General features: G+C 42.4%; 2 protein-coding genes and 1 long non-coding RNA gene across 17 annotated transcripts in view; 1 reads left to right on the plus strand and 2 right to left on the minus strand.

Annotated features, from left to right (window-relative positions):
* Nucleotides 1–4887, minus strand: part of ULK4 (unc-51 like kinase 4) — a 243474-nt gene extending 238587 nt beyond the window's left edge. For 2 of the 6 annotated variants that reach the window (XM_080580479.1, XM_080580478.1), the window contains exons 1-3: nt 4660–4887; nt 2228–2381; nt 1404–1503 (exon numbers count right to left, since the gene is read on the minus strand). In XM_080580479.1, coding sequence (XP_080436605.1) covers nt 1404–1503; nt 2228–2365 — 238 coding nt within the window. In that variant the 5' untranslated portion in view covers nt 2366–2381; nt 4660–4887. Of the gene's footprint in view, nt 1–1403; nt 1504–2227; nt 2382–2544; nt 2655–4659 lie in introns of all 6 variants that reach the window. The other 4 variants (XM_080580477.1, XM_080580474.1, XM_080580475.1 and 1 more) reach the window with 3 other exon arrangements.
* Nucleotides 4888–7404: 2517 nt separating this feature from the next.
* Nucleotides 7405–14741, plus strand: part of TRAK1 (trafficking kinesin protein 1) — a 137361-nt gene continuing 130024 nt past the window's right edge. For 4 of the 9 annotated variants that reach the window (XM_080578324.1, XM_080578340.1, XM_080578338.1 and 1 more), the window contains exon 1: nt 13335–13742. Coding sequence is in view for 1 of the 9 variants with exons in the window: in XM_080578339.1 (XP_080434465.1) it covers nt 13658–13742 (85 nt within the window). In the remaining 8 variants the exon portion in view is untranslated. Of the gene's footprint in view, nt 7493–13334; nt 13743–14741 lie in introns of those variants that run through there. The other 5 variants (XM_080578326.1, XM_080578334.1, XM_080578339.1 and 2 more) reach the window with 4 other exon arrangements.
* Nucleotides 9995–13239, minus strand: LOC308188862. Of its 2 annotated transcripts, none has more exons than XR_013945820.1 (2): nt 13104–13239; nt 9995–12713 (listed from the first exon to the last, which is right to left on the minus strand). It is a non-coding gene; the product is annotated as an uncharacterized lncRNA (long non-coding RNA). The 2 variants fall into 2 exon arrangements; XR_013945821.1 differs by having other exon boundaries at nt 13085–13219.

Genomic DNA, 14741 nt, shown 5'->3' on the forward strand with positions numbered 1-14741 from the left:
GCAGTTTTCAAGGCTCTATACAGAATCAATAAGAAATTCCTATCTTATTCCATTTACAGGTATACTAGCTCCGAGACACCCTCCTTTCAGCAAACTGCTGACAAAGAATATAGGGATTCCAAGCAGAATTTGAGACGGGTCAGACAGAAGCTTTATTAACTATGCCTATAGTGAGAGAACATTCAGGAAGCTTTTACTTCTCTGCTCTTCCATTCTCTGCCAAGTGACAATGATGGAGAGATGGCTCCTGATGTTCCACTTCTATATGCCCTACCAGTATTATCTTAGCTCAGAAGTGGGGGTTGGACACAATCACAGACTGATAGCTTTTAGTCAAAGGAATGTTCTCTTAGTTAGGACAGACTTCTTAGCCAGACATCTCAAATCTTAAATATTAATAACTTTACAATCACACTGCAATACTGCAAGATAAAATACATAATAATTGCTCTAACTGTTCTTAATGAATGTCTGGCTGTCTAATAACTTATATGCATGCCAGTAAGACTAGGCAAATAGGCCAAAGCTTCCAAATCAGCCAACTAACTTCACTTCTGATAATTGAAGGAATGATCTGATTATTTTTCAGGACTTGTAGTTTCTCCAATAATTTCTGGAAATAGAACTCTGGATAGAAAAAAGGCAGTGTGCAATATTGACTCTTACTATGAAACAAATCCCACATATGAAAATCTTAACTGGAATTCTTTTCTTTCCACATAGAGGAAAGCATACTTTCTGAAGTTTAAAAAACGCTTTAAAACCTTTCTGTTTTAACAGATTGACAAGAAACTATCAAAACTCAGTGAATCACTTAATGCAGTCTTGGGTTCTCAACACACCCAAATGAATATCTTAACAGAAGAGCCAAAATAATTCTATTGAACAGGAGAAAAAAAACAAACAACAACAAAAAAACTTACACAGAACTGCCCCTTGATTAAAAAAAGAAGCATTTATACAATGTCAAGTCACTTGTAAAGTATAACTTATTCACTCCTTGCCCTATTTATTATGGTGTGCTAGAAGATCAGAACACCAAAGTTAACAGTCATTAGAAATCTCTTCTCAAGTAAAGTTTTATATCACTACCCTCCCACTACTCACAATTTCAGTTCCCCTGAGTAGACCCACCCCTTAAGGTAGTACAAACTAAGATTATGTCACATAAATTAATATTTAACATGATACACTGTGAAGTAGAAGAGAAATACGACTTGAGTGGAATTCTAAAAATTTTCCAGAAGCAAATTTTTTTAAGCATACAAAAATGTATCCTACACGATACATGATTGTTAACTTCTTTCAAAGACCTAAGGGAGCATTTGTTGTAGGAAAAACTGTTATAAGAAATCTCTTACAAATACCTGTACAATATTTTTTACCTTCTGAGTTTATCTTACCTGTGCACAATTCCACTACAAGCCAGAGATGGTTGCTTGTTTCATACCATTCATGAAATGTTACTATATTCTTGTGTCGGATTTCATGAGTCAGACGAACCTAGAACAAAGTTCTTAACATTCTTAATGGAGAAAAAAAGGATGTATATATGAACTGTAGAGGTGGTTGAGACAATACAGCTTTACTCTAGGTCAACTACTCATTCTTGTATCTGTTCCAGCAGACAAAAGATTTAGAAATTAATTTCTAACTGTAAGATTTTAATTTTACATGTAAGTTGAGGACATTTAATTTTCCCCACAGACCTTGCCCTATTTAACCTGTTTCAAAAATATGGGAAAGTTCCCCAACCACTCAAATACAAACACTGTAGATTTGCAAGCACTATTTAACTTCTCTGCATCATTAAAACCATAACAGACTCCAAATCAGAATTTGGGATCAAACTTAGATTTCTGCTTTCTTTTTCAGTGAGAACACAACTGTGAGAAAATATGGTTGGATGTAGTAAGAGGAAATAAATGTATGAACACAGCTTTTTTTGTTGTTGTTTTTTACAAAAGGTTCTCTGATGTATCATAGAAACAGTAAGCGTGTAAGCATGACTTTATGCATGCGATTTACACAATAAAACCTGATGACAGAAATAAACACTTTAAAGTAAGACTCAAAGTATAGGAATTTGAAATCTTAAGAAGCTGATATAAATGACAACAAACTCCATGTAAACAAGCATTTGGTGTTTTTCTTTACTATCACCTGTGCTACAAGAATTTTTTAAGCTATAACTTTTCCCAAATTTAGCAGGAAAAACATTACTTACCCAGTTTGTTATTTCAGCTCTTTTGCATTTATCAGTGCAAAGAATGGCAACAAAATTAATTGTCCCCTTTCTTCTTCCTTTATAAACAACTGTCTTCTTTCCTCTTCCTATCTCTTCATACAGAATGAAATTCTCCATGCTTAAGGATGCTTTACTGGCAAGGGATTAGAAATATGATATTACTTTCATAAACAGACAAACCTTTAAAGGAAGAAGGCGGAAGCATTTAAATTTAGTAATCATTGATGTACTGCATTTAAACACACAATTCTTAAAAAGAGGGAATGCATACGTCCAGAAAGATCAAACATAACTACCTCACAGAAGGCCTGCTCTCAGGAAATCTGATCAGAATTTTGAACAGGTGATAGTATTTTCCACTTCCAAAGCTCTTTACGCATTCCACCAGTTACAGATGGGCCAATAACTAGAGATTACAAATAATTTACCAGTAAATAAAATTCTCAATTTGGAATCAATTTTTAAGTGCTACATAAAACTGCTAGCCAAATGAAAATATTCTAAAGTGAAAGCATTACCAAATAAGATTGCCATTTCTGCCCAGGGGCACACCAGGTACACATTCCCCTGCAACTTTCTACCACGTAATTTAACCCTTCTAAATAATTTAATCAACATAACTGAAAAAACACAGGAATTAGTATTGTCACCAATACCACGCTGCATGTAGTTTTACCAGTTACAGGAGTCAGTGTTAAGTTATTTTCATGGATAGAAACTACTCAAACAAAAGCTGTGTAAATTTGTTGGCCAATGTTGCTTTGTGGGAGTCAACAAGTTCCACAACAAAGTTATAATTTAGCTTATAACTCTCAATTTTGCCTCAAGAATTTTATGTGCTTTGTGTACTGAAACAAATGAAACAAATTCCAGAACCAAGATATGCTGCTTGCTAGTACTCAAATGACCACCCTGTGGTAAGTTCTTCCAGCTTGCGGCCAACTCAGGTCTTTCAATTACCAGCTGAATTACTTCTAAGCCATTTGAAGTTGCTTGCTCTCATCTCAACACAAATTCTTCCTTCTCATTTATAATTTTTTTTTTCTCCCTCAACCAGGCCAGTTCTCAGTGCAGTTACCTTAAAACCACAGTAAAGCTGCATCTTGCAGCAGGCAGCATGGCAACAAGAATCACCAACAAGGACGGAGAGGAAAGCTGCTTAAGCGGTACTGTTGCCAAATGCCTAATTACAAACCACAGATTCAATTTTGCTCCAACTCTTTCACGAGGAGCTATCAGAGCTCCTAGACTGACAAACTGAAGACCAAAACGAGACCAGAGAATTCTCAAGTCTTCAGACAGAACTTTAGGTAATTAAAAAGAAAAAAAAAATCATTGGACAACACTAGACAACACATTGTCCACCACTGAAATCTCAGTGAAACACCTCAGAAGCACGCAAAACAGCAGGCTACGGGTGCCATGGGAATCACATTTGCTCTGGCCAGCAGAATGCAGGACCAGGACACCAAGAACACCCAGTTCCAGAAGCATTCCTTCTTCTCTTGGTGAATGAACGGCCAGAGCACTCCCAACGGAGCCACACATGCAGGCCTGAGGCCTCCTGCAGCCCTGACACAACTTGAGGCCATTCCCTCTAGTCCTATCACTAATTATCTGTGAGAAGAGGCCGACCTCCAGCTCCCCACACCTTCCTTTCAGGCAGTTGTAGAGAGCAATAAGGTCTCCCTTGAGCCTTCTCTTCTCCAGACTAAACAACCCCAGTTTCCTTGGCTGCTCCTCATAGGACTTGTGTTCCAGCCCTTCACCAACTTCGTAGCCCTTCTCTGGACATGCTCCAGGGCCTCGATGTTGTTCTTGTAGTGAGGGGCCCAAAACTGAACACAGGACTCGAGGTGCAGCCTCACCAGAGCTGAGTATATGGGGACGATCACCTCCCTGGTCCAGCTGGCCACACTATTCCTGATACAAGCCAGGATGCTCTTGGCCTTATGGGCCACCTGGGCACACTGCTGGCTCATGTTCAGGCAAGCATCGATTAGCACCTCCAGATCCTTTTCCTCTGCATGGCTTTCAAATCACTCTGCCCCAGGCCTGTAGCACTGCACGGGGTTATTGTGACCAAAGTGCAGGACCCAGCACTTAGCCATGTTGAACCTCAACCCGCTGGCCTCTGCTCATCAACCCATCCTGTCCAGGTCCCTCTGCAGGGCCTTCCTATCCCCCGGCAGATCGACACTTCCCCCCAACTTGGTATAATCTGCAAACTCGCTGAGGGTGCACTCAATTTCCTCATCCAAATCATCAATAAAGATATTAAAGAGATGGGCACCAACACCGACTCGTGGAGAACATCACTGGTGACCGATTACCAGCTGGATTTCACTCCGTTCACCGCCACTCTCTGGGCCCGGCCGTCCAGCCAGTTTTTAACCCAGCAAAGCGTGTACCTGTCCGAGCCACGGGCTGCCAGCCTCTCCGGGAGGATGCTATGGGGGACCGTACCAAAGGCCCTGCTGAAGTCCTAGCAGCCGTTGGTTCTCTCGCCCCTCAACCGCCAGCCATCAGGCGGCGGGCGAGCAACACCCACCCTTCCCGGGGGGCCGCAAGGCCCCGCTCCGCCGCCATCGGCCGGCGCCGCTGAGCCCCGCCCGCGGTCCCGGAGCCTCCCATGCCCCGCTTTGGGGTGGAACAGGGGTGTGTGCCTACAGGGAGCTCCCCGCCACACGCCACACAGAGGGAGAGACACCGGCACAACACGCCAAGAGGCTCTGTCAGCTGCTTTATTTCTCAATATTTTTATTAGAGTGAGGAAACGCCGCAAAGCGCCAGGAAGGGCTGCCCGCTCCCCCCGCCGCAGCGCTCGGGTCGTCGTCGCCGCGCGCCCGTATCCAGGAGACGGGGACGGACGCCGGAGCCGCCATTGGAGCGGGGCCGGGGCCGCCGCGGGTTCCCGGATGTAGCCGGAGCGCCGCCTGGTTGCTAGGCAGACTCTAGTTGCTCGGCAACCGGCAGCCCCCCCCCCCCCCCCCCCCCCCCCGCCCCCCACCCCGTCCTAGCGGCCCCCGAAACAAATATTTTTTCAATTTTTTTCTGTAAAGTGGAGGTTTCACGTCATTCTTCATCCTTAGGTCCTTCCCCTCCCCTTCCCTTCTTCCCCTAAAAAGTATATACCAAGTCCTTTTCTTTTACATTTAGCTTTTAACAGCCTTTGGTGTATCTCCCCAAGGTGAGCTGTGAATAATTATTTTATCTGTTGTCCCACTTCGCCCTCGTAACAGTTTTGAGCCCATCGGTACGTTTCGACCTGGTTTAGTGAAAGAAACAGTATCACAGAATCACTGAATCACAGTATCCTCAACAGGATAAGTTAAAAATAGATATAAATAATAGAAATAAATTAAATTCAAGGACCAGTATCCTTAAACAGTCGGTGTTTAAGGCAGGATGATGACCAATTTTTTTTTGCTCTCACCATAGGAAAGATTTCAGTATGTATGTAACCCCTCCCTAATACTGGGGTAAAAAAAATAAGAATAAAAAAAATAAAAATACCCCTTGACACCCTACTTGGGAGAGGGCAGCTGGGAAGGTGCCAGCTGTAAGAGACATGCCACTTTTGCTTCATACCTCCTCAGCCACCAGAGGCTGTAGGCACAGAGCAGAAACCTGGAGGAACTGAAGCTTCCTTCCCTCAGCTTGCCAAACCTTTTGTCACTGTTCAGCTGCTCGCAGGTTTGGCAGGGAGTCTAGAAAAACGGTAAGAGGTCAGGGCTGAAAGCAGGCTTGATATGTTGAATATCCACATAGAACTGGCTGGGCTGATAAGAACTGAAAAATATCATGTGTATGTTCAACAAAAGTGCTCATTTCTTAATAATTTTGGATTCTGTCCCATTTTGCAGCGTATGTTTTCAGCAATTAGAGTTGATCTGTAATTGTCAAAGAAGCTACAGTTTTGGAGCTGCACAAGCATAATAAATTGTCCGTTTCTTTTTTAATGTAAATGAGTAGTTGACTAGATATAAATAAACAGAATACGTACATAAATGTCACCTCATTTCTTTAAGTCGGCAAAAGAAAAGTACGCTTTGAAGAAGGATTTATTTAGATTTAGAAAGCTGTATATTTTGTCTTTGGCTCTGATGAGGATGACCGATATAGGATACTAGCTCAAGTGCAGAACCAGTTCCAACAGCAGCGTGCTGGCAGGGCTTAGAAAAGTCGCTTAATTGAATTGTCCCTGTCCACCAGGACAAAACTGAGCCATAATAACTGTCAAATTACTGCCTTTGCTTTAACATTTCTAGTGTTTTTTCCTGCGTACAGCTTTCTGTTAAATTAGTCCAGGTTAAGGATTGTTTTTATGCAAGAGGGGAATTTGTGGGGAATGAGCTGGTATGAACTTTAACAGTCTTTTGAGATCTTCACATAATAGTGGCCATAGCAATACAGAGCAGAAAGAGAAACACAAACAAAATGCTTTAATAACAAGACAGAGATCCATAGCCTTTCAAATTAAATGGTCTTCATAATGAAGAATGTTCAGTGCAATTAAAAGCACACCCAGGGGACATATTGACTCATACCCCCTTTTTTTCCAGTTCCTCTTAGTTGGGAACTATGATATTTTGTGTGTTGTTGATACACACACTTCATTATATGTTTGTATCTTTCTCGCCATCAAGATGCGTAATTTCAATATATCCCAGACTGGGTTTTCTTCTCTTTAGTATAACAGTCCCTTTGGTATAAGCTCTCTTCAGAAATGTTACTTGCTTTCTGTACAAGAACTATCTTGAATAAATAATTAATTGTAAACACAAATACAAATCAGAGCTGTAATTCTGCAAGTTTTATCATTAGCCCCTTTCATACGAGTTTGATCTGTTACTCCTTCTGCTGTGTACCTGTAACTGAACATGACTACAAGTCTTTTACTCAGCTGCAGTAAACTTTACTGTGGGAATATTTTCAACATTCAGGAATGGATTGCTAAATATTCTCTTTGCTGTTTCCAACATTTTAATACTCTTTGTGATCTCTACAGCAAACTCGGCTTTGCTTCTTGCCTGGCTATCATAAGGGACAGTCAGTTGTAATCAAATTCTTGTTCTCAAATAAATATATGACCTAATTTAAAGTAAACTGAGATCTCGTGATTAAACCACGTAGTTCAGGAATGCTTAAACACTTCACTGCTCTATCCTCAATGGGTGCTATGGAAGCTTCTCACATTTTGCCTGGTTCCAGAAAGTCTGACTAGTCGCCTGTAATATTAAGGTATGTTTCCATGTTTTACTTTTCTTTGATAAGATCTGTTCTTTAGTTTGCTCTAACGCCTGTTGAAGGTGTTATATACTTCTGTTTTATTTTGCCACATGTACTAGATTTTCTCCCAGCTATCAAGATTACTCATGCTCTAACCCATCTTGTCAGTACATGGTGTTTCTTGCTTTCTTTAGGTACATCTATTCCAGACTGACCCCCATTCTCATGAGAGTTTCTGTTCTCAGTGTTTTGGGTATGATGATTCAGTTGCCTGTATATAATATTATGTTCCATTTGCCTTGACAGCTCCATCATTCCTGGGAAGTACACGGGGCCACTTTTCTGGTCTTAGACCTTTTTGGCAGAATGATGGATAAGAACATGAGCACATCTTTATCCTGTGCTTTTTATTCTCAGATTCTTTTCCAACACTTTCTTGAAACTAGCACATGCTGTCACTGTTTGAGTAAAACTTTGTGTGCTTTTCTTATTTCTGCAGTCCTGTGGTAATATTAAGTTTCTTGTGTTATGATTTAATCACTTTGTTTTTCTGAGACAAGGCTGCTGTGGATAAGAAGTCAGCTCTATTCACAGGTCCCTGCAGTTGTTCAATAAATTCAAATGTTACAATTTCAGTATCACACACTGATGATGTTTAGACGTAGCAATGATTTTTAAGATTCTTTGGTAGCTTCTGGGATTTTTCTCTTTGAAAATTTTGTTTCCTCCATCAGAGAGTTTGAACTTTTCACTGTGGAAGGATTATTGCAAAACAGTCCTTGCCAATGTGTTTGTTTCCCTGGTGAGACAAAAACTACCAATGGTCTCTTTTATAATAACAGTATTCTGAATCTCACCTCGCTGGATCAACCTGTAAGGTCAGCAGTAGTGCATGTACAGCATGCTTGTGTTCACTCTTTCTCCATTATGGTCTCTGTGCTTTGCATATGTCTAAGGTTTGCAAGAGATGTGGTATGATAATCTGCAAATTCTAATACTCTCTGAGTTAATACCTTTAAATGTAGGCTTAGTACAAATGACTTTTACTTTCCCAAAATCATTGGGTTTCCCTGGGAGGTCAGCAACTGCTATGTATGTGGTACAGAAGTCAAAAACAACTTAATCTTATTTTTGTTTGCGCTGAGTTTCAGCTACTAATGAGAAGGGGTTCATTGTTATGGAGTACCGCAGTTTCTACCAGACATTCCTTACATTGCATTCCTGAATATCATCGGCGGTGGTGATGATTTGTGAGGCTGGCTTCAGAGCTGGTGTTCTGCAGCTGCAAGGTTCTCTACTAACCTCACTCCCAACACTTAAACCTACCTGCCTGTTCCAAGGCGTGGTACAATGGCTGCCCTTGCTCATCCAGGAAGGTTGAATAGGGCTGGTCAAAATCTTGCTTGTTCCATGACTATCATGCTGTTTATGTAATTTGTAGATTATGTAAAATTATTGATAATGCTTTCTTTTTCTGTGCATTTCAGTCTTCAAATTATTCCTTATTCTTATGCAATATTTAGAGTGTACAGCAGATGCTGTACTGGTTGAATTACTTTCATCTGTTGTAGGTTTAACATGTTGAGAGGATATCACATTTTCTTCAGATACAGACAGCAGCTTGGACTAACGCAGGAGTCAAATGCTTTGTTACTGAATAAACAGATTCACTGGTTCAGCAGAAAGCAGGGACTTTTATGTTGCGTATTCTGAAGATCCGGGCTGTATACTCAGGATATCATTTGCATCCTGATTAGAATTCACAATGCCTTGAAGGTATTATCATCATTCCACAGAGTAATTTTCATTTGGCTTTGCCTGATTGCGCTTTTTTTAACCTTTTCTTGCAAAGTGCAAGCCTGGCACATTTATCATTATCCCAGTATCTTGCATTTAATTTCCTCATTGTTTGTGTACTTGTCTTCACTTCTAATGCTAATCAGAGCATTACAAACTATTAATTCCAACCTGCATTTCATTAGTGTCGAATATGTACAAAACCCCATCTTCTGAGTCGCTGTGTTTTCTGTGCTGTTTATTTTCAGACTGTAAGCTCTACAATAGTGCTTTTTTTGCCATAATTATTATATATGATGTTATATGCAAGACATTTTAAATGAATTTTCTCATTAAGGTCTTTCTACCTTCATTTTATTTGTCTCCTCTGCTTGTGTATGCTTTAGCCTGTGTGTAAGTTTTCAGATTTGTATTTAGTCGCTCACTTACATTGTATTCCTCTTCAAATTATGTGTCTGCTCTTCTTAGGTCACAGTTTCACTAACACTTCAGACCAATGCCATAAGCTGGCATTGCTCCTGCAAAATGCAGGAGCAGGAAAGAAATTTCAAGTATGGAAGCCACTAAACAAAGAGAAAGAACTGGTGCTGACATATGCTAGCTGAAGGAAGCTTAAAGCTCTGAACAAGAAAAACTTTTCTGCAGATTTGATTCTTCCAGCAATGGCTATGTTGCATATTTTGTTGTAAAAACAAACAAACAAACAAAACCACACAATTTATATTAAAGGTTTTGATATGTTTAATTTTTTCATGTCAGTAAGAGAACTTGCAAGATTCTGTGTTTTGATAGATATTCAGGTAAAAGGAATAATGATAGCTTTACAGAAAACACAATTTAAACAAGAAAATATATTGTACATGCAGAATTATACAGACATTTCCTTTTGTATCTTTACAGAGAACTTAGAGCTTTACTTAGTTCATGCTGATGTAAAAGAAGTGTGAGAAATGGGGCCAGTAACACCAGGTGTCAGCAGGAAGAACAAAAAGAGGAAGCACAGCAAATCCTTTCTTCTTAGATCCATGACACAGCTGTAAAAAGATACATTTGTAGGATATGTTTTAGTGATTTTTTTTTCAGTTAATTTATTCATGCCTGTTGGAATTGGATTCTTCTCTGAGATTAAAACCATCCACTGTACAATCATAGCTGCAATTGGGATCTTCAGCTGGCATACCAGAGATTTCTGAAACTGATTTCAAACGCTTTTAAAGCAATATGGTATTCTCTAATTGTTTTACAGGGGCCATAAAAGAAGTTTTAGAGACAGCAAGCGAGGAACATGCAAGGAAAATATCAGCATGCTCACTGAAACGTACATTGAAGTCTTCAATTTTAGCAGGGCAGAAATAAAAGTCCCCCCTAGATATGTGATCAAGGAAGCAAAATTGAGAATGAATGTGATGAACATCATGTGGTGATCAGGAAGAGGGAGGAAATGGAGAGGACAAAGAAACAGAAAGAGCAGAGAAATCTGGGAAACATTTTCTTACACAGTAACCAGATACAGTGACAATTGCTAGCTTCAGAATTACTAGGTAGATGAAGCGAAATAGTGGTAAGAATGCAAAGCAGTATGCTTGTATGCATTATGGTGAAACACACACAAAAAAAATTATAAGGAGAGTTTGGTGCAGCAACCACCAAACAAGTGCTTCTGTATCCTGTGGCCAGCACAGGCGTGCATGATGCCCGCAAGAGGCTGGCAATCTGTTAGCCCCAAGTTCTCTCCCCTGACATGCTCACTCCCAGGTAGCTGCTGGGATTCTTCTGTGAGCTTCTGTACGCGGCATCCACTCTCCTGTCTATGCAGGCAGCCTCATTTAAGTCAGGCAAATCTCATCACATCAAAATATGTATTTACATATTGTTGGACACAATGCCTGTAGGCAATTATAGACACAGTACAGACACAGTATATGGTATAGACAAAAACTACTGCTTTTACATCAGGTCATCTGGTCATAGTCCACAGAATAGTTTCCTAATGAAGAAAAGGCATATATTTGCTGCATACTTATGTGAAGTTCAGGTTTCCTTTAACCATTTATGATAGTAAAACTGGCTAAATAGCTGTCATTAATATGCTGTGTATGCACAGACTAATTTTTTTTTTCAAATCTGTCATATTCAACTAAATTCAACTACAGCACACAAAAGTATTTGGCCTATTTGTGATTCCTGGACTAATTTCAGTTTCTTACAAGTAGGTTGTACATTAAATCTGCATGCTTGAAAATACTGTATTTATTAAAAAAAAAAAAAAGTAGGATTGTCTGTTTATTTTGCTTTTGTTTGAAAACATCCAGTCTTATTTAAAAAAAAAAAATCACAATTGTGTAAACATCATCTAAAATATTTTAGTTTAAAAGCTATTGCATCAAGGAACTATAAGGAAGAACAATGATGGGAATGTTAATGAAATTTTAACTCAATTTAAATTAAATAAAAGCTTCTTCTTGGCCTTTGTTTATGTATACACAGTGCATGTCATTGCCACTTGTCCCACCGTGAAGGATTTCTGCTCACTCTGACAAGACCCTTTTCAGTCTCAGCAGTACATCTCAAGTCCTTGTTCCTTACAGGTCAATTGGTTTTTCTCTGCAAGAAGTCTCCAATCACGCAGACTTGTTTCTCTCTGCTGTTGGTGTGGACCTTCACTTTTCTACTTCTTGGTTTTCCTTCTGACCATCCTTTCTGTTTTTTTTTTTTTTTATGTTGTTGTTGTTTTTTTCAGTATTGGATTTTGTTCCTGGGCTCAGGTTCCATGATGCCTCTGTTGTGTGTCTTCTTCTGGTTTTGTGGAAGTGAAATCTCTTTTCTTTTTTATCCCTAACAGCCTATCTTCACTTTTCTTCTGCTTCTCATTAACATTCTGCAAAGCATGGAGCAAGCTCTGTTCCTCAAAACTACTTCCCTTTCACTCTACAGACCCTTCCTCCTCACTACTCTCTTGGGCTTATGTTACAACTAGTGGCCTGCTGCTGCTTGAAGGGTGGCTCTGCCCCTTGCTTGCAACCACACAGTCTTGTTCTTTCTCTTGTGCAACCTCTCACACTCATCTGACTGTGTTGTTAGCTGTTTCAGGAATCTATCGGAAAGCTATCCTTAAATCCTTCTGATTTAGCTTACTTATGGGCTAACCTTGGGGCCACACGTACAGGTAACCAGGCACAAAAAAGCAACGCAGTGTGCAGCTGAGGGTGAGAGGTGGAAGGGACCAGCCTTTTAAATGATACATAAGCATTACATTTCCTAGCAGTAACATGAAGTTGCTATTTTAGGGATGAGTTAAATGAGACTTCTGAGATGACGTAAGAGTGCTGTGCTACCAAAGGGATGGGCTTGTTCCTCCCAGACAGTTTCAACTCTTCCTTTATACTTACTCCTGATACTGTTACGACCTTAGGGTGAATTCATTTGGTTCACTCATCTGGCAGAAGACAGACAAAGAAAAAAATAAATTAGTTTTCTGTCAGGTTTGTAGACTGAATCACTCACTGAGGAATCAGCAGAGGCAGCCCCCAGGAAGCTCAGGAGCATGCGGTTCCTCCACAGAAGTGGAGAAGAGCAGGCTGCCTGTGGGTTGACTTATGTCCCACCTAACTGCACCCACCGGCACCCCTGGGGGCTGCTCTGAGGACAGACTGTCTGTTGGGCTAGGGCCTGCGATTTCTGCATGCTCCTTGTAACGTTGTCCCCTGTTCTGCCACCCGGCACATCTCCCTCTGTGTCTTTGCATCTGTAAACCTTTGGGTCATTTCTGATGGGTTGTTCAGGGTCAGACCTTGGATTCGTTTGTACCTATCTGAGGTTAACATACATCCTATGGCTCCTGAATCCTGTCACCAACACGGCTGCAATGTCGTGAGACACGGTTCTGGTCTTCCTCACCGATGAATAAAACCTCCTCTGACAAACGGTCCAGCGAGCTGCAGAAGCATCAGGACGTTTCTTCCTCTGTTTTTCTGTGTTTTATGACCAGACCCACTAGGCACCCGGACCGAAGCTCTTCTCTGTAGGTGTGTCAGTAAGAAGCCTCACCCTTCGGGGTCATAGCGGTGGGAGCACAAGGCACCGCAACACCCCACGAGGGCACGGCCAAGACCCCTCTCCCCACTCCCCCCACAAACCCCCTACACCACCCACCAGGGGCGCCCACCGCCTCTCTCCCTCTCCCCAGCAAGCCGTCCCTCCCCGCGCAGGGCCGTGCCGAGCCGCCCCGAAATGGCCGCCGGGGGGCCGCGCTGCGGCTGCCGAGCCCGCCGCCTGCCAGCGGCCGCCCCCTAGCTGCCCGCCCCCGGCCGGCACGGCTCAGCGCGGGCCCCGAGCGGCACCGGGGAGCCGAGGCACCGGCGGCGGGCAGCGGGAGGGCTCATGAGGCGCTGCGGGGCCCAGGGCGAACCACCACCACCACCACCACCACCGCCAGCAGCAGCGGCTACCGGGGACCCGGAGCGGGGTGAGCGAGCGGGGAGGCCGAGTAACGCGGAACGGCCCGGCCTGGGGCCGCTTGGGGGCCGGGGGTGGTCGGGGGTCCGGGGGGAGATGTGCGTGTGGCGCTGCCTTCGTGGCAGGGTTGTCCCTGCAGCCCGCTCCCGAGGGGTGAAGGTGCTGGGCAGGGCGAGCATCGCCGGTGAAATGGGGCCTGTGGGGGTTATTTATGGGTAAGGGGCTGCTGCCTGCCGGGGGGACCCCGCTCACAGGGGCGGCTCTGGTAGTCCCCGGGGAGGGACCTTTAAGCGCTAACGTGGCTTTGTTAGCGGTGAGGATTACGGGTATCTCTCGGAGGTATGCCTCTGTGTGAAATGAACGAAGGATTCCATTGTATTTTTTAGTGAGCCTGAGGTCTCCGTGTCTGCTTTGCTTTGGAACTGACCGCTTTGAACATAGCGCTCAGATAAGCTTATTTTTGGGTAAAATTAGCAAACAGAAGGAAAAGTCTGAAAAAGGGAGCATCCGTTACAGGGTAGTAGTCCAGGCTTCTTTGTACGAAGTCCGCCGAGTGGACGCTATCCTGGAATCCATAACCTTATTTGAACCTTGCAGTCCGCTGAGATTAAATCAGGGGCATAATGGCTTTTGCAATCAGGAAAGCAACAATAAAAAAAAAAAACAAAACAGAAACCCCAGCGCTTCCAATGACCAGTCTGTGTATGCGTGATTTGCTGTTGTGTGTTGTACAGTTTCATGGGCTGTGAGTGAGGCCCTTGCTTCTGTCCATATGGGAACTGAACCCCATGTAAGTCAGGTTGTGTCTGGCAGGGCTGGAGTCTCCATGAGAAGTATGTTGTGTTCTCACACCCCAGGAACCACATCCACAAAGCTGTGCCTTCTCTGAGGCGCTGTAACCTGTTTTAATTGAGCCAGAGCAACCCGTGCTGACAACAGATAAAGATCATTTTGGCAGCACATATGAAAATTATATTAAACCGTGATTACAGTCATTATTCTTCTGCTT

Source organism: Anser brachyrhynchus, assembly GCF_964034855.1.
Source record: "Anser brachyrhynchus genome assembly, chromosome: 2".
In the NCBI taxonomy this organism is placed as follows: Eukaryota; Metazoa; Chordata; class Aves; order Anseriformes; family Anatidae; genus Anser; species Anser brachyrhynchus.